At 38.1% G+C, this 27947-nt stretch overlaps 3 protein-coding genes across 8 annotated transcripts in view; 1 reads left to right on the forward strand and 2 right to left on the reverse strand.

Annotated features, from left to right (window-relative positions):
* The window catches only part of LOC139945966 (rho GTPase-activating protein 45-like), a 59484-nt gene extending 58191 nt beyond the window's left edge, over positions 1–1293 (reverse strand). For both annotated transcript variants that reach the window (XM_071943511.1, XM_071943510.1), the window contains exon 1: positions 1171–1293. The gene's annotated coding sequence lies outside the window, so the exon portion shown is untranslated. The remainder of the gene's footprint in view (positions 1–1170) is intronic.
* An 822-nt stretch (positions 1294–2115) lies between these two features.
* LOC139946531 (sorting nexin-7-like) lies at positions 2116–19337 on the reverse strand. 5 transcript variants are annotated; one of them, XM_071944220.1, is made up of 12 exons: positions 19251–19337; positions 18474–18611; positions 16951–17124; positions 16286–16396; positions 14743–14901; positions 12838–13033; positions 12178–12308; positions 11596–11664; positions 11019–11105; positions 8348–8452; positions 6783–6935; positions 2116–6064 (listed from the first exon to the last, which is right to left on the reverse strand). In XM_071944220.1, the coding sequence occupies exons 1-12, from the start codon at positions 19254–19256 to the stop codon at positions 5915–5917; spliced, it is 1479 nt and encodes a 492-aa protein (XP_071800321.1). In that variant the 5' UTR covers positions 19257–19337; the 3' UTR covers positions 2116–5914. The 5 variants fall into 5 exon arrangements, with proteins under 5 accessions (XP_071800321.1, XP_071800323.1, XP_071800322.1 ...); XM_071944222.1 differs by having other exon boundaries at positions 14749–14901; positions 19251–19336; XM_071944221.1 differs by having other exon boundaries at positions 18474–18608; positions 19251–19309.
* On the forward strand, positions 18792–27834 carry LOC139946533 (SOSS complex subunit C-like). The gene is made up of 5 exons (XM_071944227.1): positions 18792–18941; positions 20976–21060; positions 21588–21642; positions 22018–22074; positions 22475–27834. Exons 1-5 carry the CDS (start codon positions 18911–18913, stop codon positions 22568–22570), a joined length of 324 nt encoding a protein of 107 aa, XP_071800328.1. The 5' UTR covers positions 18792–18910; the 3' UTR covers positions 22571–27834.
* Positions 27835–27947: the final 113 nt, after the last annotated feature.

Consider the following 27947-nt stretch of genomic DNA (forward strand, 5'->3'; position numbering starts at 1 on the left):
GTGATGGAAATCTTGACGCGCGATCCTAAAAAAAAAACAGTTTATAAGCTACAAACTTTATAGTCATCCCTGAGGCATAAAAACTGTGTCTGTTTTTTGATCAAGATTTCCATCGCCCGACCATCGTGCGACCGACTATATAACTCGGCCTTTACACATGTTACACTTCCACCAGTACCAATGCCTACTTCTAGAAACTATAAGGCTCACCTGTGAGCCTTATAGGGGTCTCGTATTTAGGGCCTCCTTAACGCTATACGTTTTTAAAATCAGCGTTGATGGGTGAAAGGCAGGAAAACAACAGTAAGTACCGAGCAGAAAATTGTATTTGTTGATGATGTTTTTTAATTTCACTCAACAAAAAGGAAATACAAGCATTATGAATGTATATTGAGTAGGATGGGGAAAGCTTTAGGTGTACAGTACACAGGAAACTAACCAGCTGGCTAACGGTCGTAAAACTTTCACCCATCAACGCTGATTTGAAAAATGTTTAGCGTTAATGAGGCCCTAAATATGAGACCCCTAAAGGCTCACAGAGGAGCCTTATAGTTTCTAGAAGTAACCAATGTCTACCTACCTACAGCAGTTACTGTTTTTACAATAGTTAAAATTATTGCTTATTACCAACTGTTATTACACATGAACTTATCTAATCATCGTACCGGATAACTTTCCGTATGGCGCCACCACTTTTTCACTCATTTTTACAAAAAGGGATATGTCAATCAGGTAAATTAGATACTATATTATTTTATTTCGAATGAAAAAGTGGTGGCGCCATACGGAAACTTTTCCATCGTACCATTTTGATACCCTGTGGCTGTGCCCTGACCCTGTGTTTACTTCTAGAAACTACAAGACTCGCTCACGTCACAGGGTGGCCTTATACTATAGTTTCTAGAAGTACCTAGTGTTGATCCTTGCTATCCCACAACCAAGCTTCAGTTCAAGAGCCTCCGATCGATCCACCCACACAACCCACAATTCGGCAAGCTTACAAAAACCGACACTGATGTGACCCTATATTAACTTCCTGAACTTCAGAAGAAACCAAAACATCCCAAAGAATTCTTCAAGAAAATGTACACACACAAAATACCGATGACTTAGAATAAGGCAAGCACATTACCCCTCTATGCATTAACCCTATCCCTTGGTCATACTTACGGAGGAAATCAAAGTTCACAGTTAGCAGAGATTCCTGACATTTGTAGACATTTATCGATTGCCAATATTCGGAGAAGTCAAGCGTTTCACACACCCAGGGTCGGCGGCCTCTGTGTATTATTTAGACACTGGTTCGGTTGTGCGGTGTATAACGAAGGCACAACTTTTAGCTGTCCCCTGTATAATGTATCGGGAGTTTGCCCACTGTTTGTGGAGGTTGCTGGGTACCTGTTAAAAAACACCAAAATATTTCTGGTTCTAATATGTGCCAAAAGAGGGCGCTGTTGCGGTTTAGGATTTTTTTAAAGTAAAAAATCATGTTGTTTTGCAGTTTAGAGTAGAGTTTATGTTTTATTGTTTTATTGTCAATTTTACCAAGGGTCTGACAATAAAAAATCAACTTGACTGTTGTTGTTTACTAAGTGGGAGTACATCAGCGACCAAGTCTAAATTTAACAAACTGCACTCAGTCTGCTCAGGGAGCCCCCTTCCCCGCGCTCAAATAATAAAAATGTTTGAACACAATGCCATTGTCCTCATTTTCATCAGAGATATCAAAGATATAAACTAACCACTGTGGGTTTTAAAGGAACACGTTGCCTTGGATCGGTCGAGTTTGTATTTGAAAAGCGTTTGTAACCGTTTGCTATAAAATGACTCCCATAAATGGCAGACCGTGTTAGTCGGCGAGGTAAAAGGAAAACTACGAAATTTTGAGTGATACTTGTGTGGATCATTATATTCTACTTTTAAAATATCTTTCTAAAATATCTTTCTAATCATATAATACCCACATCCCCAAACTAAAATATTGCCGAAGAGCCCTTTGGCAATATATTCTACAAAAAGTTTCTAGATAACAAAAATTGTAAACACTATGACAGCGTCATTTTGCTTTTAGGTTGTAAGTTGTAAGGCATGACAAAGAAAACAATGTGCAGACACTTTTATTTAAAATCTTCCATTTAATTACAGGTCTGAAAAGTATTACACTATTCACAATAGAACAATTAACTGACACATGTACAATGGTAAATTGATAGCCACATTATTTTACGGTATTACACGGAATGCATTTTAAATTATAACAAGCGCAAGGGATCGCAATGATCATAGATGTTTCAGTTATCTCAGTGATGTAATGTTACTATATTTAGAGTCTAAAAAGGCATGATAGAATCAAAGTTATCTTGTTCACCATTTTATTAACAGAAAAACTTAGTATAGTACACTGAATTGATATTTGTGTATAACTTGACCAAGGGATGGTACATCATTCAAGATAAAAACTTTGGACAAAATAGTCATACATTTTCCTGGCCCAAAAGTGTATACATAATCGGGAAATGAACCTAAAAATGTTATATTTAGGATGACAAATCTGCAGGTACCAAGGGGCAACATTTTCAAAAGATCCACAAATATTTATTCACCATTTTCTTTTTCCCCAAATAGGACCCAATATCATGGAGCTGTTTCAAATGCATGTTTCTTTTAGATCTAAAGTTTGGAAAGCAAACAACAGCTTTCTTGTGTCAAGCTAAATACTTAGTATTTGATTTAGAAAATAGGTCGTTAATGATGTGTACCATCCCTTAAGGTCAAAGAGACAGCTAAGACAGGAAAATACTTTACACATAAAACACAATACTAAGTTTCAAATCCTACAATGCAACTTAATAAATGAAGAGTAATAAGCTGTGGTAATTCAGTTGACATAATTTACATTCATGAAGATACAAATATAAATCAAGTAGTTCATCATTTAATTTAGCTTTGTTTACTATAAATGCATAAACAAATCTTGGGCCAATTTCATGGGTCTGTTAACCGCCGAATTCTGCGCTTATGGTCACTACTCTTTGATTATGTGAAAGCACCGAATTTCTGCGCTAGCTGTGTAAGTGTGGAATGCCTAGTAACGTGGAGTATGCACGGGCATAAGGCACAATTCCCTGCTAACCCGTCAGATACCCTTGACGTAAGCACAAAATTCCCTGCTTCCACGAGTGCCAAATCTTTGCTTACGGTGTAGGCAGAGCCCAAAAATGGAATACATAACTTTCCAGACACAAAAACACACTGTAGGTTGAACACTGTGGAACAAATAAACTTAAAAAGAGGCAAAAATTAACCTTACTTTTTAACATTTTACGCAAAAAGTGTACAACTTCCCTTCCATTCAATCACAGATCAAAACAAATAGCACCACCACTTAAAATCATAAACCACTAGGAAATGAATAATGTTTTACTGAGTAAATTTGATTTAATCCCAGAATATATATACATGTACTGACTGGTTTTGGGGGAACGACATAATTAAATAAACTGTGACAGCTTTATTGAAATATCTGATTGTCTTTCCGTGAAAAAGAGATGATTTTCAACACTGAACTAGCCAGAGAGAATACCGACAGGTTCTAATTTTTGTTAAATAAACATTTGGCCAGCTATTAAGGGAGAATGATGATTGAACCATGTGTACACCCAACAAGCTGTCTGCAACATGTTAGAACAGGGTTCCATTTTACAGTCAGGCCTAATACTTTATGAAGGCAACCAAAGCGATTGGCGCCATGCCCCCCGGTCATTGCCTTGGTGCTCTGGAAATGCTCCAGTAGAAACTTGCAGTTTCCTCATAGGGTGCTCTTTATCAAGAATAAAATGCCTTAATGCCCTTACCCTTTCAAAAACGAAGCATACAGGCCTACACAGGATTTATTAACGATAAACAGAACCATTAATTTTTGTACAATTATCATCGGCAGCCACATATCTGAGGTAGCTAATTATTTAATTTTAAAATTAATTAACATTTCAATTTTTCAAATGTTTCAATTTGAAACAAATGTTTGGTTTGGTTTTAGACATTACTTTGGGTATTGTGAAAATTCATGACATGATCTTTACTAAGATGTTTGTGATGTATGTCGAATCTTACGTGCAGCTGCTGAGTGTGTTGGGGGTACAGCCACGCTTAGTCACTCTGGTTTCTAAAGAACCCATGGCTTACAAATCACCATTCTGCATTTGCAAAATTTTAAAGTTTGGAATGCAAGAATCCTTTATTACATGATATGACCAGTGTAACAAACATTTCCTTGGTGTAGTATCACATAATGCAATGCTGTTATAACTGAAACTGCAGATAGTTTGCTACGGCTAAGCAGCCTTACAGATTGAGTTATATAAAACGTACACATAGATCCTTTGTAGTTTGGGATAATCGAACAGAATATGTGAGTCATATTTCCCCAGCCAAGAGCCCACTAACTCATCACTCTGTTCAGAGTAAATGAACAAAATTATGGTAGTACTTTCGTTTGATCCTTTTCTTTATATTAACTTTTTTGTTTCAGTTTCTTTTCCTCTCCAGCGCCTCGGATAAGTTTGCTAGATAGATGGCGCTATATAAATGCTTATTATTGTTATTAACTAGGCATTGTACAAAAAATACACTAGACACAAGACACAGTTTTGGCACATCCATGAAAAAACGATCATCAGGAAAATTCGTATGAAACCCTTAAACATGGATACGGCTTAGGCTTCAGGTCTGGCCTAGCCTCACCCCGACAGTTTGAATCCTTGTGTCAAAAGCCACAGCTGAAACCTTGTAGTACAAGCCAGAACATCAGTCCAAGCCAGAGCCTCAGCTCAAGCTGAAGCCTCAGTTCAAGCCAGAGCCTCAGCTCAAGCTGAGGGACAGCCCTAGCCATAACCTCAGTCCAAGCCAGAGCCTCAGCTCAAGCTGGAGGGACAGCCCTAGCCAGAACCTCAGTCCAAGCCAGAGCCTCAGCTCAAGCTGAAGCCTTAGTCCAAGCCAGAACCTCAGTCCAAGCCAGAGCCTCAGCTCAAGCTGAAGCCTTAGTCCAAGCCAGAACCTCAGTCCAAGCCAGAGCCTCAGCTCAAGCTGGAGGGACAGCCAGAGCCAGAACCTCAGTCAAAGCAAGAGCCTCATCTCAAGCTGAATCCTTAGTCAAAGCCAGAACCTCAGTCCAAGCCAGAGCCTCAGCTCAAGCCGGAGCCTTAGCTTAGGAAAGAGCCTCAGCCCAAACTATCGCCTCAGCCCTAGCCAGAGGGACAGCCTTAGCCAGAGCCTCAGCTCAAGCCAGAGCCTCAGCTCAAGCCGGACCCTCATCTGAAGCCAGAACTTCACCTCAAGCCACAGCCTCAGCCCTTTAACAACATCAAATTTCTCAGCAAAAAATTCATCTCTGACAATCTCTAAGGTAAGTTAGATAGGCGAGTTACAAAGAGAGGTTTCTACCAAATTCTGATCTTTGTTAGACTTCAGATCATTCATTTTTTCAATGAGCTCTTCTTCAAAACCTTCATTTTTGCTCATTTAAAAGTACAAGCTTTCTTTTTTGCAGCTTAAGACCATTGGTCCCAATACATTAATGAGTATCAAACTTTGATATCCAGCACGACTTGAACATTATCAAATCAAAAGAGATTCCAACCTTATGAGCTATAAAAATATTGCTTCAAATTATTTGCGCGATGACAATTTTTGGGGACCCAATCTTAAGCCATGTATACTAAACACACACAATTGAGTCACAAGAATCCATAAAACCCCCAAACAAATCACAGATATTCAAGTACCAATCAGAGGAATGCAAAAATCTGCGGCCCAGCAATTAATAATTTACGATATAATTTTGACGTACAAATTATTCCTATATATATATATATTTTTTCGTTTACAAAGGGGGAGTTTTAAAACAAGGCCTCTCTTACTCTTTCAAGTCATTCTGCGGCAAGTTGTTTTCTTTGGCGGCATGCATTGATGGTTCACTCATCTCAAATAATGAGTTACCCAGCTCCTCATGAGGTTTCCTGTCCGACTTTAAGACTTCAATGACTTCCTCCCAAGCATCTAGACACTGCAAAAGAAAAAATCACCATTTTGGTTCAAATGTTCGCACAAATCAATCCTGGGGTTGATATCACAAAGTTCATCTGAAGTTGAGTTGTCAGTAATGCTAAAGTGTTTTTTGTAGTGTGACAATCACACTTTTCTTAGCAATAAGAGTCATTTGGAGTTTAAGATCAATCTTAGCTTTTTGTGAAATCGAGCTCTGGTTGTAAAAATCAAATCCCAAGTTGTGGTTTGGCTCTCTGTCAAAAGATGACACAAACTGAAGTATCTGCTCCTTTAACATACATGTAGCACAATGTAATGGTCAACTGTGGTGCAATACGCTGCCAATAAAACCAGGAATAGTAGGGTGAACCCCTTCTCTTTTCGGACAAGTGCACTGGGTCTGTTTACGTGCTTTACACAACACATTGGACCAACAGCTTTATGTCCCATCTTATTGCACTCATATTTGTCCTGATATTCTATTTGTAATACTCCATCTTATTGAAATAGTACCAGGGCCCAAATTCATGGCTCTGCTTTCCACCAAATTCTGCGCATACGATCACCATTTCTCCGCTTAAGTGCAAGCCCCAAATTACTGTGCTAACTGTGTAAGCGTAGAATGCCTAGTAACATGGAATACGCATGTGCACAAGCCCTGCTAACCCGTGAAATTACCTGCATCCACAAGCATCAAATCTTTACTTATGAAATTGTCTGCAGGCATCCTATCCTACCTGTTTATAACACTCTACTTGATTCTTAGCTAGCCCTGTGAACATCTCTTTCATATCTTTCCTTTTATTCCGTTGCCATCTTTCCATATCAGCCTTAATATCAGCGTTAGCAACCTCCGTCCGGTCACTCAGGTAATCTACCTGCTTCTGAAGCTATAAGATTCAAACATCAGATCAAAAGCGGACATTAGGCATAAACTCAGATCATGAAAATAGGATATAGTAAGGTTTGCGGTAACACCAAGTAATGATAATCTTTTTTTTTTAGTTCAGTGGTTCTGGACTGGAATTTAATTCCTGAATTCAAGAAAACTTTCCCAAACATTCCCAAACGAACATGTAAAAGTGGCATTGCAGCCTCTGTAGCATTTTCCATATTACAAGTCAGTGGTTATGGCAAGATTTGAGAATAATATAACCAGAAATTCTGGGAAATATTTACAGAAATCATTGGGCTTATAAATTTTAAATTGTGATAAAAATTGATCTATCCTCGGTCAAGTTGAAAGGAAAGTGGAGAATCATTCAATGAGTGTAAAAACTAAAATTACCAAAATAACTGAATAATTAAAAACTCAATAAATTAAACTCCATAACACAAAATAACTCAAAACAACAAAAAACACCAAAATAACTCAAAACACTAAAATAAAATCCATAAGACACTCAACAGGACTGAGTCCATGAAATGAAAGTACAATTTTTAAAGTTTTTTTTTAACAGTGTTGTATCCTAATTCATTAGGAGCAAGAGTGCTCTTTTTCAATGATATCTAACAATTCAGATGCAAAGATCAGCAAGGTATTCTGAAAATGGAGAAAAGCATGCATTCCAATGTATTTATGGGCGTTGACGCAATCTACTCATAGTATGTAACAACTTCACTTTCATTACAAGGTAACAGTGGGCAATTTCACAAAGAGCTAAGATTGATCTTGGACCAAGCCAGAAACACAGCCCCCGGCCCACTTTGATGATATTGACAAGATGAATCTTAGCACTTTGTGAAATCGAGCTTAGCACTTCGATGAAATCTTAACACTGTTTTTAGGGAAACATTTAACATGCACTATTCATAAGGCAAGGCACACATAAACACAAATATGAGAGAGGACTGGGGTAAGTCTACTTGTGATGATGGATGAGTTTAAGTGGGGGGGGGGGGGGGGTGGGGGGTAGGGTATTTAACAAAAATTGATTTGTGGGTGAGGTTAAATCTCAGGTTGAAACCAACGCCTTTGGTTTTAATTAACTCAAGAGAAGTCATGGGAGACTTTACAAACTCAGTTCTCATTCTGTTTTTCAGTTAAACTTATTGTAGTTGAATTCTAAATAAACACCAAATAAACCAAGAAAAAAAAATCATATGCAAACTTGTTTCAATGAGAACATTTGAACATCTTTGAGTGTAAACATTTTCAACCTTTCCCAGTATGCATTTTAAACACAAACGCATTTCTCTCTCTCTCTAATTCACACAGTGGGCCTATTAAAAAAATTGAAGCAATTTAGAGTGCTTTTTTTCAGAGACAAACTTAGTTATTTGGGACAAAAGAATGAAGTACCTTTTCAATCTGTGTATCGAGCCTGGTACTCTTAGCCTCTTTGACATCATTGGGGTCTTTACCCATTATGGCCCCCAGAGAGTAGTTCTGGTCAGATATTTTCACCTGAGCAAAGAGCCAAAGGGGATTAATTACTAAAGGAATAAACGAGTGGTACGAGGTCTTAAGCGGCTGTTTAAAACTGGCAGGGTCGTGGCTGTTCGATAAAGAACCAACCCAAAGGGGAGGGCCTGTCTGGCTTGGATGTATGCTTCAGTTTTGAAAGAGCAAGGGCACCAAGGCATTTTCTCCTTGGTAAAGGGCACCCTATAAGGAAATTGTAAATTTCTACTGGAGCATTTAAAGGGCAAGAAGGCAATGACCAGGTCAGGGGGCATGGAGGCAATCACCTTTGTTGTCTCCGTGAAGTATCAGGCTAAGCACGGCACTGACCCTGCAAGTTTTTAAACGGCCGTTTAAAACCGAGTCACTATTCTTTTATTCCCATTCATAAATGCCCTTGTGTTAAAAAGGGGATTAATGTTGGAAAATCATTTCATTTTTATCTGAAAATTTCTAATTTCTGCCCTGTCATCAGGCTATGTTTCGCAAAGGGTCGAGATTGCATTGATGCTCAATGGTTGTGTGTATGCATGCATCCTAACAGTTTTTACATTGAGTACTGGTATATATTGATCGCCTGTTTAAAATTGCCACGCATTAACTAGCGCGCCACACCTATGTTTAATAGTTTCACTCTTCATCATGTTCCCTGACTCCCACATCAGTATAGACTTAAAATGGTCAATCTACAAAAAAGGAACCAGACTACAATTCCATTCTGCCTCACTTTGGTTTGTACTAATTCAAATGAACGTAAAACAAAATAAAATGGCTGCATTGTGACCGAAGCTTTACTGGCAAGCAAAAAGTGGTAACAATCTGTGATAGAGCGGCATAGAGCTGAGTGATGTGCGGACAATAAAATAAAGCAGGGTCCAATTTCATGGCTCTGCTTACCCCAGATTCTGCGCTTACCAAACCCTGTGAAACACATAAATTTACGGGATTGAAAGCGCTGCAATCCATGGTAAGCAGAGCGATGAGTTTAGGCCCTGGTTAAGAGCAGCCACTTAAACAATGTAGTAGTAGACTTGAATCAAGTAAAACTTTCCTGATTATGGTCTAAACCCAAGAACCTCCCACACAATACACATTTCAAAAATCACAAAGCAATAAAGTGTGCCCTCTACTGCACTGGGTATACTGTGCTCATCAAAGTGAAGGGCTAAAAAACAAAGACTTTGTGATAGCAGACGTTGTAAATAGCAATAACTAGAGGGCACACTTATTGCACTTTCCTTGCAGTCTGTGTATTGCTAGGGCGATGGGGGCCTGAGTACCCGATGGATTGAAACCATAATGTAAAAAATCAGACTTGAGTTAAGTCTAGAACAGAGAATATGCTGTGCAAAGATATTCACAGAAAAAACACCAAACAAGAAAAAAAACCTGACATAATGATTTGATTTTGCCTTACACTGGCATACTACTTCTAAAACATAAGTGAAAGGCCTGGAATTACACGAGTTCATCGAGGCCCTGGCCCCGTTGCCCTGGTCTTGGTGACCCTTCAAAACTTTCCCTTAGACACAGAGTTTTTCCCAGTGGAAGTGCCCTTTGCAAAATGAAAATGGTCTTGCCCTCAAGGATGAAATTCCAGGCATGATCAGTAAAAGGCTCAAATCAAATCACTTTGTCCCCGGTGCAATAATTACATCCGTGAAATAAATACTCAATTGAAAAATAAAAGGTTGCTTTTATTTTGGCCAATTCTTTGGGTACTATGTCCAAGCAAGTTGATCAACCAATCAAAACCCTTCAACTGCATTGGCTTTGTATGGTGACGCTTTGTGCATATAAACTTTGATACCAACTGATATCATATTGCAGGCTGGCATTGTTTATCTATCATTCAAAACTAGAGTGGATGATATTGAATGGTCACACAGTAGGAGGGTTGACCTTTTGTACTGTGTATGCATTCATTACATGATACATATATCTCTTTGTCTCGCCTTGAAATGAGTCAATCAAATTCAAACGAAACCTGCAAATGGATTTTGAAGGATTAGAGTGAATTGACCAAGTGTTTGCTCTATGAAAAAGAAAGGGGAGGGTGACGTGCAAAAGCTCAAGACAGAAGACACATTTTTACAAAAAGGACCCAGTTCATGCAGATAATGGTGTTTAAGACTTTACTAGGGTCTGATCATAAAGGGTATGGTTACAAGCTCATCTAGATGGGTTGGTCTTGTGATTACGCTAGGTGAAGATGCATGCTGGATCTAGGAAGATGTGGTTACTTACTGATTGTGTATGCAAATACAGGTCTGGAATTTCACGGAGGCAATGGCCTCAAAAATTCACATAGACTTTAATATTTTGCCCTTTGCAAAATGAAAATGGCCTTGCCCTCTCAAAGATGAAATTCCAGGACTGCAGATCATCAATGGTCATGTGGGGATTGATCTGAATGGGCGTAGTAGCTCCGATCTATTTGAGTGTCACTATTTGTTGATATAGACAAGTTTAGTTACTTGCTGGGCTAGTTGGGTGTAGCTACAAACCTTTTTTACTCAGCACAATGGGTGTGGTCAAATTTACAATTTTGATGGTCGTGGCTACTTACGTGTTCTCGTTCATTCTTCTTGCGTGTGAGTTCCTCGCATGCTAGCTCATACTCCATCTGGATAAAGTCTCGCTTCTTTAGTGTACTCTGAAATGAAGGGAACAAAAGCCCAGGGGGATTTCACAAAGAGATAAGACAAGTCTTATCTTGAGCTAGGACGAGTTACTCATCCTTACTTGGGACCAGCCTTAAGTTTTTCATTAACTCCTAGAACTACTCCTTAGTTAGGGCTATTGACCTCTCTGTCTTATTTTTTGAGGCAAAAGTTGCTCATCAGTAGGGATTGGTTCCAAGCAAAGTAACTTGTGAAGCAATACTTTCCATTTAAAGTAAATGTCAGTGATGCCTGGAGTGTCATTCTTCACAGACACGGCATCCTAGAAATGTCTCATGCTTATAGCAATAATAATAGTGGCTTCTTATAAGGCATGCATATCCGTCACTCAGTGACACTCCTGGCGCTGTAACATGCAGTATTTCCTGCAAGGTATGTGGGACTACGTTTGAATGATGAGACCTAATCCTTTTATATACATGTAGCACCATGTAATGGCTTACAGCTGACTAATGCTCCTACCTTGACTGCATCAGCGTACAGAATGTACTCCTTGGCAGCGGGAAGAAAATGCAGCTCTGTATTCTCTGTCTGTAAATAAATATTGACAAACAAGAAATTATGATTAAGAGCAGTATTCATTATAAATGTGCCTAAGTGGTCTAAAACATTGAACTTGAGTTCTGGTGGCCAAGTCATCAAGTGTGGGTTTGAGTTCCAGTCATGACAATTTGTCTTAGGGGAGACACTTCTATAATTGCTTCTCACCAGTCAGGAGTAAATGGGTACCAGTGAGGCTAGATATTGTTGATGTGAATGATTATCAATCTCTATTCGCCAATTTGGTTGTCGGTGCTGCATACTCCTAAGGAGTTGACGATTTTTGATGAACGCTGAAGACTCAAACCTCAACCAATTTTAAGACTCCTGGTAGATGCATCAAAAAGCAACAATTTTCCACATCGACACATGTTTACAGAAAAGATCCTGTTTGTTCAATATTTGTTTTGTTAAATCTCCTCATTAAGGTTACCACAGTGGTGAAAGAAAACAAACAAAACGGGGACAATTAAAGTTTTCTGTCTTACTAAATGTCTTACTTACCATGTCTTTATACGGTTTGGCACATTTATCTAGGCAGTCTCCAAGACCACCAAGTGTTTCTGTTAGCTCCGACTCTGAGTTTGCCCATAGTCTGTAGGTTGGGCCATAAGTTTCTAATTCAGTACCCATATCTGTAACAATAAAAGAACCCAAACTCAAAGTTAGTTTCACCCCTTCTTTGCCCTGATAAGATAATATGACTTTACACCTTAAATCAACGTCACATGCAGCTTGTTTTTGACACGCTTGGCATTTTGGGTGTCTACTGCATACGAACAGAAAATAAAGGAAAATGGCAAGAACTGAGCAGGCTTACAGATAACAGCTAGGCAATCAAACCACTTTCCAGACAACTGTTGGTTCTGAATAGAACCAGAGTTGAGATATATTTTATATTTTGCTACATTACAAATCCAACAACACAATTTGCAGGATGATTAGGAAAGAAAGAAGAAATGTTCAGTTTTAGATGTGGGAGGAAAACCTCAATGGGAAAGACTACAGGAAAGGACCTTAAACTCAATCCACATATGAGCTCCAGTCTGTGGTGGGATTCAAACCAGGGTCCACAGATATGAAAGGCATGGAAAGAAACCACTGAGCCAACCTGTAGAAATCGGGGCATATTTAATCGGTACATAAAGAATCTTGAGCACTAACCAGATTGTTCTTTAAGAATCCTCTGTGATATTCTATCGACTGATGACATCTTATCACCAAACATGCCGATATATTCTGTCATTATCGTAAACTCTGGACTCCTGTTTTTCAGCATTAGAGCCGACGTTGTCGTCTTGATGGTTGAACCGATGCGGCTCACAATACCAGCACCAGCTTTACGATGAGTTGTTAGTTCCTAAATCAGGAAAGATGGGGAAATGCTTAGGCACAAAAGTAGCTATTAAAACACAATAAAGCAGCCGTCGATTTCACTTAAATCTTCCCAACTTATGATTAATCTTACGTATGACGTATTGAACCCATCCTAAGTTAGGACGGATTACTCCTCCTAACTCGAGTTGGGATTAATCCTAGCGTTTCGTGAAATCGTCTGCAGGTCTGGAATTTCACGGAGGCCATGGTCCTTGTTGCCCTGGTCTTGGCCTTAGTGCCCCTTCAAAAGTTTCCCATAGACTTTCAGATTTTCAAATGAAAGTGCCCTTTTCCAAATGAAAATGACCTTGCCCTCTCAAAGATGAAATTCCAGACCTGATAAAGTTATGCTTACCAGAATAAGGTGATCACCAAAAATACTATTTCTCATGTACCAGCTGTAACTGGTATCCTGCTAATTTTTGCTTAGCAGAAAACTGTTAAAGCGTTTTTTGCTGCTTACAGAGAACAATGTAGTTGGGCCACTGGATGGATGGACAAAATGTGGCTATCATATCAAGTTAGTGTGGTCAAATTTTTAGGAACGCCAAAACTTGTCTTTGTTCATTAATAGTGCTTGGAAAATGTCAGTATGAAAATAAATTTTCAGGAAATTTCTGAGTTGGTCAAGCGCAAAGTGATTTAACGTGGAATGAACAAGGTATGTGGCTCTTTTTGATGAATGAATTAGAATTTTCAAGACTTTTTTAAAGAATTTCTGTGCAAGGTCGCACTCAAATTAAAAAAATGTCATAGCTTGGCACGTAATGACCCCTGTATTGACCTCTTGCACCAACGACATGACAGACTCTTGAGTCTGTTACCATGGTTACACTAGACTACATGGCCACATCACTCCACAGGTATAACAGTTTAATCCCAACATTACAAAAACAAATCAACTGAAGTTGTGCAACAACATTACTGTTTTCTATTCTACTTGTACAATCTAGTCTACTCTATTGTGCAATGCTGAAACAGACTGATAATAATACAGGCAGCCATGTACCTTTCTATCAAGGTGTGGCCATTTTGTTTGGTACCTTGTATACACTGTGGACGTCTGTATCAATTCATATGAACACATGTCAGACTATTTTTCATTGAGCCTCAGTTTGGTTACATTTGGCTGAATTAAAGGGAGGCAAGATCGCCACGACATCTAAATTTTGTTCTTAACCCTTTCGTTATCAAATTGTTTTGACGTAAACAACCACCAGTGACCAAGTTATTTGACCAGTTAAGCGTGAAGCATTATATGTTCGTACACAACAGCACATGTATATTCAGAGGCTAAATTTACAAAAGTGTGATCTGAAATCTCAAACAACATTACCACCCTATCATGTGTTGCTTCGGAGGAGTTCAAAGTTTTTTGGTATTTCCACTCCATTTTGAAAAGTCTGCATAATAGCAACCTTATTGCATTTCAACATTATTGGAAATATATGGTATTTTAGAGGGTGTTCATGGACAACTCTACTGCTTCATTCTGATCAGGCTTGAGTGTTTTTTATATATGTAATATTGGTCCACTAATTAAAGATATTGTTAGTGGTTTAAGAATTGGAGGCTTGTATGATTATCTGGTCTGAAGAACTAATGATTTTATGAGATGAAGGGACAAGAGCTTCTTGGTTTGCCGAACCAGATCGCTCTACTTGGGTCATGGACTCAACACCAAAAGATTACCCATGCCTTGGCTGTTAGAAAGATCTTCAGGTATTCATTAAATGACACTACAGGATGTTCAGAGATCCTCTGCATAAACTTGTGCAAGGCTGTCTGCCGTATCCTGGCAAAGACTTTACTCAGGCGGTCCATTCTCATACTGTGCTTCTCTGGTAGGGGCTGTAGGAGAAAATGGGATATATTGATAAAGGACTGGTAGTCAAATTAGTCAAGCTTATTTGGTCTATAAGTTAGGACAGATTGCAACAAATTCATTTATTATGTATTTTTTTCTTTTTAACTCAAGGTCTTTCATACTGTTTAGTAAGAGAGATGTTCTATTAACACATCATTAAATTGAAATTAGATTCTGGTGAATGATAATTATATTCACACAGCATTATACTGCAGACTGGTATAATGTATCATTCAAATCCACATTGCATTCTATTGCATAGTCAGACAGTAGGAGGGTTGACTATGTTCTGTGTAGATGCATTCACTACAAACATGATATCATATTGCAGGCTGGCATAGTTTATTAAAGACACTGGACACTATTGGTAATTGTCAAAGACTAGTCTTCTCAGCCGGTGTATCTCAACATATGCATAAAATAACAAACCTGTGCAAATTTGAACTCAATTGGTCGTCGAAAATGCGTGACAATAATGGAAGAAAAAACACCCTTGTCACACAAAGTTGTGTGCTTTCAGAAGCTTGATTTTGGGACCTCAAAGTCTAATTCTGAGGTCTTGAAATCAAATTCAGATATATTAGTGGAAAATAACTTCTTTCTCGAAAACTATGACTTTAGAGGGAGCCGTTTCTCACAATGTTTTATACCATCAACAGCTCGCCATTGCTTGTTACCAAGTAAGTTTTTATGGTAACAATTATTTTGAGTAATTACCAATAGTGTCCACTGCCTTTAAAGGAACACGTTGCCTTGGATCGGACGAGTTGGTCAAAACAAAAGCGTTTTTAACCGTTTTTTATATAATGCATATGGTTGAAAAGATGTTTTAAAAGTAGCATACAATGATCCACACAAGTTTGCCTCGAAATTGCGTGGTTTTCCTTCTACTGTGCGAACTATCACCGTCGGCCATTTATGGGAGTCAAAATTTTGACCCCCATAAATGGCCGACGTGTTAGTCGACGAGGTAAAAGGAAAACCACGCAATTTCGAGGCATGTTTGTGTGGATCATTGTATTCTACTTTTACAACATCTTTCTACCCATATGCATTTTATAAAAAACGGTTACAAACGTTTTTCAAAGACCAACTCGACCGATCCAAGGCAACGTGTTCCTTTAATCAATGGATGTTATTAAATGGTTAGACAGTAGAAGGGTACGGAAACATTGTTTACTTTTTGCATTTTCTTTTCTAGTAATAAACAAAGAAACCAAACAATTGTTACAGAAAAAAACAGTTCCTGGAATGACAACTTTGATGGGGCAAGTTCAGTTCTATTTTGCAAAGGGCAATTCTATTAGAAATCTTAAAGACCGAGCAACAGGTCTCTGTGTAATTCCCTGCCGGAGTTCTTCATCTTACCGGTATAATATGAGTTTCTTCCGTTTCTGTGAGTTTTTGTCGGAGCCATAGGAAATCTTGGTAGCGTCTTCTCACGCTGTACTCAGGCTCATCAAAAGAACTTCTTGTCGTCTGAATATAAAATCAACAAACAAATAAACCAAATAAAACTCATCTAAACAAATTAACACAGATCATTGTGATCGGTTACAGTGTAGAGTTTTTTGTTTTTTTTAATAGTAAGATTTATCATGTTTATTTGATTTATGTCAGGTTGGTGTAGCAGTGTCTTGCCTTGCTTACCACCTCTGGGACACCAGTTCAAATCCCACTGGGGGCACTACAGGATTGGGTTTTCAGTCCCTACTTGACTGTGTGGGTTTTCCCTTGAATCATTCTCTGGGGTTTTCCTCCAACATCTTTAATTTGAAATTTCTTCATTTTCTTCTTTCTTCTGGTTTGGCTTTAATAAGAGCGTTCAAAATAGATATCCAAATCCAAATTAAATGTTTTATTTGAATGCAAAAAAATTAGGCCTACTCCTGTAAATATGTTTTTTTGCATTTAGTTTTAGTTTGCAAATATATTTCCCGTCAATGCAATCAAGAGTCCAGTGGGTATTTCAAGCCATGTTAAATATTTAATTCCTACGACTGACTCTCTCTAAGTCTTTAATATTAACTCACCCTTGTGAAGACTCTATACGTGATGTAAGTATCAATCTTAAAGACATGTTTCTGAAAGTCATCAACTGTGATAAAGAGATCTTTGATGTCTGGATCCTCTTCCAGCTTAAGGGAACCCATTAAGGCTGTGGTTGAAGCGTTGGCGTTTGAGGATGAAGACGGAGCACGGATAACCTGGGGGAGACAAGAAATGTTGGTTAGGTTTGACGTTAGAACTCAAACATTTTCAAGAATTAGATTAGATTTAGCTTAGCTTTATTTATTCATCATAAGGTTTATCGCAAATAGCAAAATATCAAGAGAGGGCGCTGTTGAACCCACACAAAGATATAGGCCATGTGTGCGCACATTGTGCATGACAACATACATGTACACTGCGGTAGCAAATGCCCAATCTGCCAACCCATTGCGGTTCTGAATCGCGATAAACCTTATGTAACCATGAAAAGTGTTTTCCCAGTCATAAAAAACACTCATTAAAACAGCCACAAAAAACAGACAATATAATATAAACAACAATAATAAAAATACAATCAAGAGTAGGTAATTAAAACAGCCAACATTCAAAGCAGTAGAAAAGTAGATAATTAAAACTATACATCCCCACATGCCCCCTTAAAAACCTATCTAAAAAAAGAGTCGTTGTACCGTCTGACATGTCAGATGGCTGATGGGAGAAAGGAATTAATTCACCCAAGGGTTTCTGATTATTCCTGATCTGTTAACACTAGAGTGAAGAGGGCGATTACTCTCAGACACACGGTGAGGAATTTCTTCTCTAGGGCGTCATTGCACAAGGAATTTAATAGTTGCGATAACGTAACCCGATTTACGAACCATGCTCGAACGACAAACAGCAATCTGGTCCAACAAGTAAAATTTTGACAGCTAGTCAACAGATTTGCTCCATTTTTACCACTTGCGAAAATCATGACACAAATTCTAGGAACACAAATTTAATCCTCAATGTCTAATATCGGTTGTCTAATCTAATGAACACTCAAACACCATTGAGAAAATATTTTTGAAGAAAAATGACAAAAACTTACCAAGAATTTAACTGCTTAACATCAGCACCAACCAACCTGCTTGAATTTTTATCGGCAGTCAGAGACCATAAGGTAAACCATTAAGTTTTATGGATTCTGACTGCCGATGAAAATTCAATGATTTTTGCAAATGTTTTGTTTTGTTTGTGGAGTAAATTTTCGGGAACAACCAAAACAAATTAACAAAAAGTGTTGTCAGGATACACATGTCATGTTCCCCCTACTTAATTAAACTAAAATTAGAAACAGTTTCAGTTTCCAGAAGTAATCAAACTCAAAGCCCCGCCCCTCCCGAGTCCCTTTATGGCTATGATGGCCAACCCGTCTAGTGCGTAGTCTACCGCAGCAGACGTGCATTGTCTGCATTTATAAAATGTCAACAAACTTCGGTTACGCGATCCAGCGATTAAACATCTGCTTAAAGGACTACCAAAGCAGTCTTAGTAAATCTAAACATATCAAAATTTTCCTTACAGCAATAATGTCCTCTTCGTCATCTGTTCCAGAGGATACAGGGATTTGCAATGGATCTATAGTCCCTTCTCTTACGTTATTAGTCGTACTTTCTCCCTCTGCTTCGTCCGCCATGTTTGCTGACAAGGTGGAAATCTGCTGCCTCGATCCCACGTTTTAAAAACAAGTTTCCATAAATAATTAGTTTTCTTCAAAAAACCTTAATAAATTAAAAATAAATAACATTTTTACTGTTTTAAATTAAAATTTAATGTTATTATTATACTTATATTTTAAATTTATATATACTTAAGTTATCTTTAAAATGAGTATGACAAGTGTTGTATTTTTCTTGATTTAGTTAGTGTGTTTGGTTTGACTTTTGATGTGTACGTATTTTTCTGTGTTTTTCGTGTTTCTGTGCGAGTGACACTAACCATTGTTAATAAAGAGCAAGTATGGCGGCTCCTGGTGCAAGTACAGGGCAAGGTTAGGATACTTTCCAATGATATTAAAATAATATAAAGACAAGTTGATTGCAATTTGATGGACATGTATGTATGACATTAGACCCAGTAACTGGGGCGCTGTACTCCTTTTCAACAATTTTTGACTTTATCTGTCGTACTAGCGCCCCAGGGAATGGCACAGAATTTTAACGAATACCCAGTTTTTCGCGACACCCAGCCACAAAAAATGCCTCAAAATGACAAAAAGACCAAACAAACTAGCTCAAAAATCGCCTACTCTATTCTCGATACGTCTAGGATGTAACATCAGGCATTTAATTGTACTCACGATCATTTTTTAAACTCCAAATCGATGATTTTTAACTCCGCATCGTGGAGCGATTGACAAGTCTGCGATTTTCGGATGTGTATGGTAACGAAACATGGCGTCGCGTTGTGGGTGGATGTCCATCAACGGCTGTTTAATGCTACACTTGTTAGAGGCGTTGCAGCGAATGCTATACATTGTACACGGGGATGGGTACAGGCGCTGCAGCTAGCGAGTGCCCACGTGCGTTCAATCATGGGCAACGTAACTTACACGGTGCCGGGTTGTTGGAAAATTATCAGAAAGGGGGTGAAAGGTTCTCAGAAAGGGAATATTGTCTGAAAGAGGGGATTTTTCTGGTCATCGCCCCCCCCCCAAAAAAGAAGAAAAAAAAAAGGGGGAAAAATATGATAAATAAATAAAAACCGCTGTACTTCATCTAGGCCTACGATTTTTGTGCATGGTTAAATTGCTTCTTATAATGTTTAGTGCTGCCAGTGTCACTGTAGAATTTTTTTTTATTTATTTATCATCTTTTTTCCCCTTTTTTTCGTTTTTTCCTTCTTTTTTTTGGGGGGGGGAGGGCGATGACCAGAAAAATCCAGACCAGCAGACTTCATCCAGAACCATCCAGCTTCATCCAGCAGACTTCAGACCAGAAAAATCCCCTCTTTCAGACAATATTCCCTTTCTGAGAACCTTTCACCCCCTTTCTGATAATTTTCCAACAACCCGGCACCGTGTAAGTTACGTTGCCCATGATTGAACGCACGTGGGCACTCGCTAGCTGCAGCGCCTGTACCCATCCCCGTGTACAATGTATAGCATTCGCTGCAACGCCTCTAACAAGTGTAGCATTAAACAGCCGTTGATGGACATCCACCCACAACGCGACGCCATGTTTCGTTACCATACACATCCGAAAATCGCAGACTTGTCAATCGCTCCACGATGCGGAGTTAAAAATCATCGATTTGGAGTTTAAAAAATGATCGTGAGTACAATTAAATGCCTGATGTTACATCCTAGACGTATCGAGAATAGAGTAGGCGATTTTTGAGCTAGTTTGTTTGGTCTTTTTGTCATTTTGAGGCATTTTTTGTGGCTGGGTGTCGCGAAAAACTGGGTATTCGTTAAAATTCTGTGCCATTCCCTGGGGCGCTAGTACGACAGATAAAGTCAAAAATTGTTGAAAAGGAGTACAGCGCCCCAGTTACTGGGTCTAGTATGACATGTATTGTTATTATGTTAATGTTGTTGATGTTTACAAACAAATACAAAATATTATTACATTGTCACTATAACCACAGGTTTTCCTATTGTGTCTGGTTTATCATTCGATTTTTGTTTACTTGGCCCTGATCCAATCAGACTGCTTTTCTTAATGATATGTGTAGAGATGAATACCGGAGCCTTCTTCCTTGATGAATACTGCATGTACTGTATTATTTTATAATCCTGTAGTTGGCGATTATCTAGTTCTGTTGCGATATAGCCGATAATCCTAACCCTCCATCCATCCTCCTGAGGAGACGGGAGGCGTCCGTTGGGAGGATGGAGGGATAAGATTATCGCAACTAGTGTATCGCAACTAATCGGCCATCTAATGTACAATTTATTTTTAGTTTAATTACGATCAAACGTGTGCAGATTCAGTTCTTACATTGATCCAGAAATCATTGAATTTAAAATACTTTTTACCTTATAATAGTGTGTTTGTAATTGTTTCATCTTTCCTTGGTACAGAGCAGCAGAATCGCTTGAAGATCTTGGAAGATCTACAGCAGCAGAAGAAGAGACTACAGATGCAGACAAATAGCACCACACCTGGGTGAGGCTTCAATTGACTCTCAAGCAATTTTGTCGAGAACTGAATGGTTCAGTAATGTCTTCACATGTTGATTTGTCATGGTGAACTTTGAGTGTCAATGTTAAAGTCCTAGTTGGAGTTAGACCCAGTAACTGGGGCTCTGTTGTAACTTTTAACAATTTGGACATTTTCATCTTCGTATTAGATGCAAATGTCCAAATTTAAAACAATTATTAGGCCTACAGAGCCCCAGTTACTGGGTCTAAGTTGGAGTCATAAATGTCTTGCTAGATCACACAGAGCAATTTTTATAGGTGATTTTCTTGGCTATTATTATTTGCAATATAAATCGTAACCCTCCATCATTCCAACTGTCGGGATGATGGAGGGAATTACGATCATCGCAACTAAGGCTACCACCTGAACTGCATGCCAAAGGAAAACTCACTTCAATATAAAATGATGACATCTAGTTTTCATATAGTCCTATTGGTAATAAATGTCATGGTTTTAAACAGTTTCTTAATCATTTTTCAACCAACTTGCAGGGCTCCACTGCCAGCAACACAGGCAAGACCTAAGGATGGAATATTGAGTGGAACGGTCAGTATTTAACCTTGGATGAAAACTCTCTCAAAGGATTTATTTACAGTCAGACAGCCTTAGAGCCTTGTCTTATGAGGCAATTGCGACAGCCAACTTACATTGAAAAAGAAAATAATGGGAAAGCCCCCTTATAATATTTTCATTAATTTTCAAATGTCAGGTTTTGGACTTGTGAGATCAAAACATTTTGTTTAACTCATTCCTCAAAAACTTTAGCATTTGTTAAAAGAGTATTTCAAGGGAAGTTTCCCACCATGACTGTCTCTATAATATTTAAATTATGCGCAAATCTGTGAACATTTATACATTTGTTTCTATCTTACCAATGTTATGCACACCTTTTAACCATTCATTTGTGTTGATGCCCAACAGAACAGGGGGCCTACTGAAACCAGAAATCTAGATGCAAGACAAAGACAAGCTTTACAGGTAAAATGATAACCATTCTCGAAGGGTGGTCAGGTTGGTGTAGTGGTGCTCGTCTTGCCTTCCACGTCTGGGACCCGGTTCGAATCTCAACAGGGGCACTATTGGGTTTTTAGTCCCTCCTTGACTGCCTGGGTTTTTCCCTGGATTAATTCTCTGAGGTTTTCTTCCCACTTCTAAAACTGAAATTTCTTCATCATCTTCTCTTCTCATTTTGCTTTATTAATTAGAATGCTGAGAATATTGATCTAGATCCAGAAACTTGGTTCAATCACAGCCTTAACTTAAGGGGGTGGCCTTACTCCACAATTTGGGTCCACCATTATTTTCAGGTGATCCAATTGAATGGTTGGTCATATATTATTAACCTAATTAATTATTTAGTTTTCCATTTCTATTTCAGCATGCAAATTCCAATTCCTCTGCTTTCTTCATCACCCAAGACTCGTCGTTTGGAAACCTCATCCTACCAGTCATCCCAAGACTTCCAGCAGAATGAAGCCCTCCTCGAAAAGACTTAAAGAAACCTGCATGTCTTATGTACATGTTAGCCAGAATAAAGATCAAATGCTGGCCGGACTTATAAATGATGGACTTCATATGTTCAAGTAAAAGTGAGACTTGCATTTTTCTCCAGCTACTTGGAAAATGGTTCCAAATCTTTCAAAATCCTATTGAGGAAATTGTTTGACTTTGTAGGACTTGACTGCAAGCCCAACTGTTGAAACGGGCTCACCAATCTTACGCAAGTTGAGTTTCCATAGAGGATTCTGGAGGTTAATGATCTTAAGCCAAAGATAAAGTGACTGTGCTGAGACATCTTTGCAAGTGTTTCTGGTAATATAGTAAGATTCATCAACAATGGTCTCCTTGATTTTGTCATAAAGGAAAGAATACTACAGCAAGCCTGTCAAAACTTAAGACAAAACAAAACAGTTCTTGCGAGACCCAACACTTATTCCAAAGAGAGACTTTTCCACATGGTACAAGTGCACATACACACAATCATTGCGTCACTCGTCTGCGTACAAGACCTGCCAGCAAACTTAGAGTGCCTTTTGCTTTGCTGTGGTAAGCAGAACTACTGCCAGTAGCTGCTTATTAGAAAATGTCTGCTTACAGGGCTTATGAAACTAGCCCCAAACTGACCTCAGAGGTACCGATTTCATCAAATTAAAAACGCCGACGGATATTGATGGATTGAGTAAAGGTTGTGTTAAGATAAGAGTTCAATAAAAGAACAAAATCGACTCAAGAACTGGTTCATGCCATGTATTTTGTTAACTTTTTTTTTGTCTCGGTGAAGTAAACATTGTTTACAAATAACGGAAAGCACAATGAACATCAGTATGTATTGTTAATATTAGAGAGGTTTCTCAAATCTACAGATACATCAACACTTTGTGTTCACTTGATGAGTAACCATGGTGATTATGTTTCCCAAGTTAATCATGGATACCAGTGTTACATCCATACACATAAAAAAGAGAAATTAATATTGTTTTAGTTGTAGATTTGTCCAGGATTAACATTTCTCCCTATATTGTCGTTTTTGGTATTATCCATGATACAGTGTGTAAAGAAAGTGCAATGGTTAGTACTTCATTCACTCCCCATGCTTAGCCATGTTGAATGCTAGTGCCCGCAAGTGTCACATAAATCTACGATTGTGAAACCAAATTGACACGTGTGTTATGGTTATCATATCTGTATATGTATCCATAGACTTGGAAAACCTCTCCTAAGTGGGATTTGTATTTGGTAGTTAAAGGCTCATGTACACAAGAAATCAAGATGGATGAATGTACTACACCCTCGCAGGGGAAATCATTTTGAACCCAAGATGGTTCACAAAGCCCGGTTTATACTTTATGCAAACCAGTGCAAACGCAATTAATTGTATGCGTTACTTCCCACTAGTGCAAGAACATTTTGCTTCACTTTCACATTTTGCAATAAGTATGGACTGGGCACACCTCTTAATGATAATAATATAACAATAATAACTTTGGAGCCTAATTATCCTTACAGCTGAGAAGCTGAACAGTGAAGGATACAGGTACAACATGGTAGAGTCGCAGGCACCTTTGGCAGCCAGCCATATCGACCCATATATGACCACAGAGCACAGCCTGAGATAGAATGTGTGTGATTCCTCCCTAAAGGGCATTAGGAAAAACTCATAGGAGTGAACCAACGCACAACCCTACTCCAGGGATGAGATTGTTCAGACTTTTGGCTGAATTCAGACTTTTTATGTAGGCCTGGTGACAAAATCAGGCAATATTTTGTTCCCACAAATAAAGAAATCCTGCTCTTTGGTCTACTTCTCTAGTGCTTTGGATACTGTTTCCAAAAGCTCCTTGGAATCTATAACCCCAGGGGTTACCAAACGGTAGAAATGCCATCATTTCAACATACCTTTGAATTTGTATCCAAGTTTCAGAGTTTTTCATTGGTAATAATTCTCACCCCTGCTAATCACATAATGGCCTTAGTTGGGAATCAAACCAGGGCCACAGCGGTAAGAGACCTACTTCTATTCAACTCAAAACACTGAAACACAAGTGATTAAATTATGCGCTCGGTGTCAAAAAGTAGCAAAAGTATATAACTATCAACATCTGAATTAAAACAGGGAAAATAACTTTAACATCAAAACAACAAAAATTCAGTGCACTTTTCTTCGGTTGAGACTTCCAGGTCTTCATTAAAGGCACTGGACACGTTTGGTATCAACAACTCTCCATTTCTCGTTACCGAGTTAGTTTTTATGCTAACAATTACTTTGAGTAATTACCAAAACTATTGTCCAGTGTCTTTAAGGCTATGATGGTATGCCCACTTTAGTCAAAATTAACAATGATATTGAAGGACTCTTTAAGTTCTTCAGGTCATTTGTTTCAACCATAATCCCAAGAAGGTACATGTATTTACAGACAGCTCTTGCTATGGACAACAAGATTCAACAAATAATGCATTTAATGCGAAATCATCCCTCATCTACCCTGCCCAACAAAATCCCTCTACATCTGGGCCCAATTTTATAGAGCTGCTTAAGCACAATAAGTAGCTAAGCGAAACTAAACTATGCTTACCAAAATATGGTTACCAGCCAAAATGCAATTTCAAGTGTACAATCTGTGACTGGTACCCTGCTTTTTTTGCTTAACACAAACAATTTGTAAGCACTTTTTTTCTGCTTAAGCAGCTCTATGACATTGGACCCTGTTGCACCTTGATGCGTGTAGCACGATCAGGTATACAGAAAAAAAACCCATCTTCACACTCTGAACCAACAATTTTATTTAATAGTACACTACACAGCTGCGTCTGAAAGATGAAAATAAAGTATTTATCTCTTAACCAAATATATATAGTGACGAGACATTAACATTTATAACAAACACACATCATCTCACAAACTCTGACAATTCTAAAAACAATCTTTTCGGAATTACAGTTGTCCAGGCATATTTAACCCTTGTTTTCATATGGTTGATTTTAAGACGCTAGGGAACAGCCAATGTACTGGTTCATTTGTAAAAAGTTGACAACAGAAAACCTGTTAGATCTCAATGTATTGGGCAGAGGAAAACAATTATCATAAAATCTACAACCTTGAATAAAAATAAATAGTCTATTGTGATTTTGGTCGCTCATTGCTGCCTGATATCACAACTAAATGCAACTAATTTAAAGTATTCACAAAAAATCATATCAAAGCAACCCAAAAAATATGTAAAAAAATATTAAGTACACAAAATAAATGCATTTCAAGCTAGTTGGAAAGTTGTTAATGTTGTGGCCATGACTTTGTCTAGATCCCAATTTGTAGATAGTCAGATGAATACAATTGAGAGTTCACTTTGTAGGTATCAGACTATTTTCTTTGACAACACTGTTTTTCAGCTGCATCATTTCTGAAATTTCCAAAAGAAGTGAAGTATGTATTCTTGCTGCTGCATATTTAGTACTCATTTCAAAGTGTAACAGAATATAGCCTTAAAAACTACGTTTTGGGGTTGCATACTGGAATATTTCAATACATCAAACTTCTCTGTTCAAATATTTTGAAGAAACTTAGCTTCAAGGAAGATCGTTAGACACCATTCCTAAGATTTCAGTATTTTTCTCTGAGCGAACATGAACATTGAGTAATAAGAGACTATCTATTTATCCATCATCTTTGGGGGAAAAATGGGCCTTTTTTATTTGTTTGTCTTCGAGTAGAATTCACAGGTTTAAGGAATAAGCCATTTGTGAGTTAGATTTGAAAACATCCCCTACAATCACTTGTCTAGTCACAAGTTAGTTTCGGGGTATATTGTAAATGTATTTTGTTTTGTAATGTTATGGCAAATAGAATAATAATAATAATAATAATAATAATAATAATAATAATAATAATAATAATGACAGTTGCTTTGTCAAATGGTTCTGAAAAGCCTTAGCTCTCACCAGATGAGCAACCCTGGGGCCAATTTCACAAAGTAGTCAAAGTAAAATTCATCACAAGACAAATTGTCAGTATTACCACAGTTCACTACAGTGATTTGTTTTGTGAAGACACACAACTTTAAGCGACATTAACTTTAATCTATAACTCGCAAATAGCTTATTCCTCCAATGTAACACTTTAATGATCATATTAAACAAAACCTTCCCCAAAATATGATGACCACTATCTTTGTAATCTTTCAGATTCAAAAAAGTCAAACCTAATGTCTCCGATCACAATATATGTACTTTACTGACAAGCTATATAAACTGGGTGCATGTATGTCATAGGTATATTCAATAACTTTTTAACATTTCAAAAATGCTTTATATAAAACCAAAAATAGTTAACTCTGTTATTTTACACCTATTTATAACAGGTGGTACCAATCAATTTTATCATATAGGACTACGTCTCAACACATATTTAATCCGACACAACAACAAAATTGACCATTATTTACACCAATACACTGCTCATTGAAAAATGCACATATACCACTTTTTTTTAAACTGTACACTCACAAACCTTTTTACAAAAATTCCCATAAATGGAAATGCACACAACTGTTAAACTTTTTCACCTTTAAAGGGCATCACGTCAATTTGTAAAAATCAAAAAGCAACTTTTTTCTTTATAAGTATATACACTTTTTTTCTCCTTTATACAATGTACATTTATATATCAACTTTACATCTATCCGAAAAACAGGTAATTTCATGCGTCTTATTTGTACAAAATGTATAAGTTTATAGTTGAGTATTTCTTTAGTAAACGTTTTTAAAACAAAACTGCAAGTGTGGACTACTCTCTTTACTTTACGAAGACCGAGTTCACATCAAGAATACGGCTGTAGTTGTTGGCCAAGGCATTGATAATGAAGAATAGACCTTTAAGCTCTCGAACCCTAGACGTAGCCAAAACCAATGAATCAGACATGGCTTAACAGAGCCTCGGCAATAGACCAATCAAACAAGCAACCCCCCCCCATAGAGCTGACCAATTACAACCTCCAACACAACCCAAGCCTCCACATGTCCTACATGTTCAAATGGACCTGTTGCATGGGGCAGAGCAAGACGATAAGTCGTATGAGATGGGCTTCTTGATGGACAGTTGCTATGGTGAAGGGGGGGAGGGGGGGGGCAATAGATGTTCTATTTAGGGCTCTCATCCATTCTGAGCTGTGAGAAACATGGCTGCTGAGTTCTTAGGGATTCTTATTAGTCATTTCTAAAGGAGCACATCTGGAACCCTATTTCTATTTCAAAGAAATGCTAACCCCCCCCCCCCCCCACCTCACATTCAAGCGTAGGACTGAAACAATTGGAGGGGAGGGGTGCTTTAAATCTGAGCCTGGTTTACACTTGAAGTG

Source organism: Asterias amurensis, chromosome 13 (genome assembly GCF_032118995.1).
Source record: "Asterias amurensis chromosome 13, ASM3211899v1".
NCBI lineage: Eukaryota > Metazoa > Echinodermata > Asteroidea > Forcipulatida > Asteriidae > Asterias > Asterias amurensis.

Bases quoted from the DNA above. Each gene is read 5' to 3' on its own strand.
- LOC139946533 (XM_071944227.1), top strand. From the start codon at position 18,911: ATGGCGGCTCCTGGTGCAAGTACAGGGCAAG. The intron at 21,643-22,017 runs GTCAGTATTTAA...GATGCCCAACAG, and splicing joins ATGGAATATTGAGTGGAACG to AACAGGGGGCCTACTGAAAC. The intron at 22,075-22,474 runs GTAAAATGATAA...TTTCTATTTCAG, and splicing joins GACAAAGACAAGCTTTACAG to CATGCAAATTCCAATTCCTC.
- LOC139946531 (XM_071944220.1), bottom strand. The intron at 17,125-18,473 runs GTAAGGAAAATT...TGTCTCCCCCAG, and splicing joins ACGAAGAGGACATTATTGCT to GTTATCCGTGCTCCGTCTTC. The intron at 11,106-11,595 runs GTAGGAGCATTA...CCTTCATTTCAG, and splicing joins TGTACGCTGATGCAGTCAAG to AGTACACTAAAGAAGCGAGA.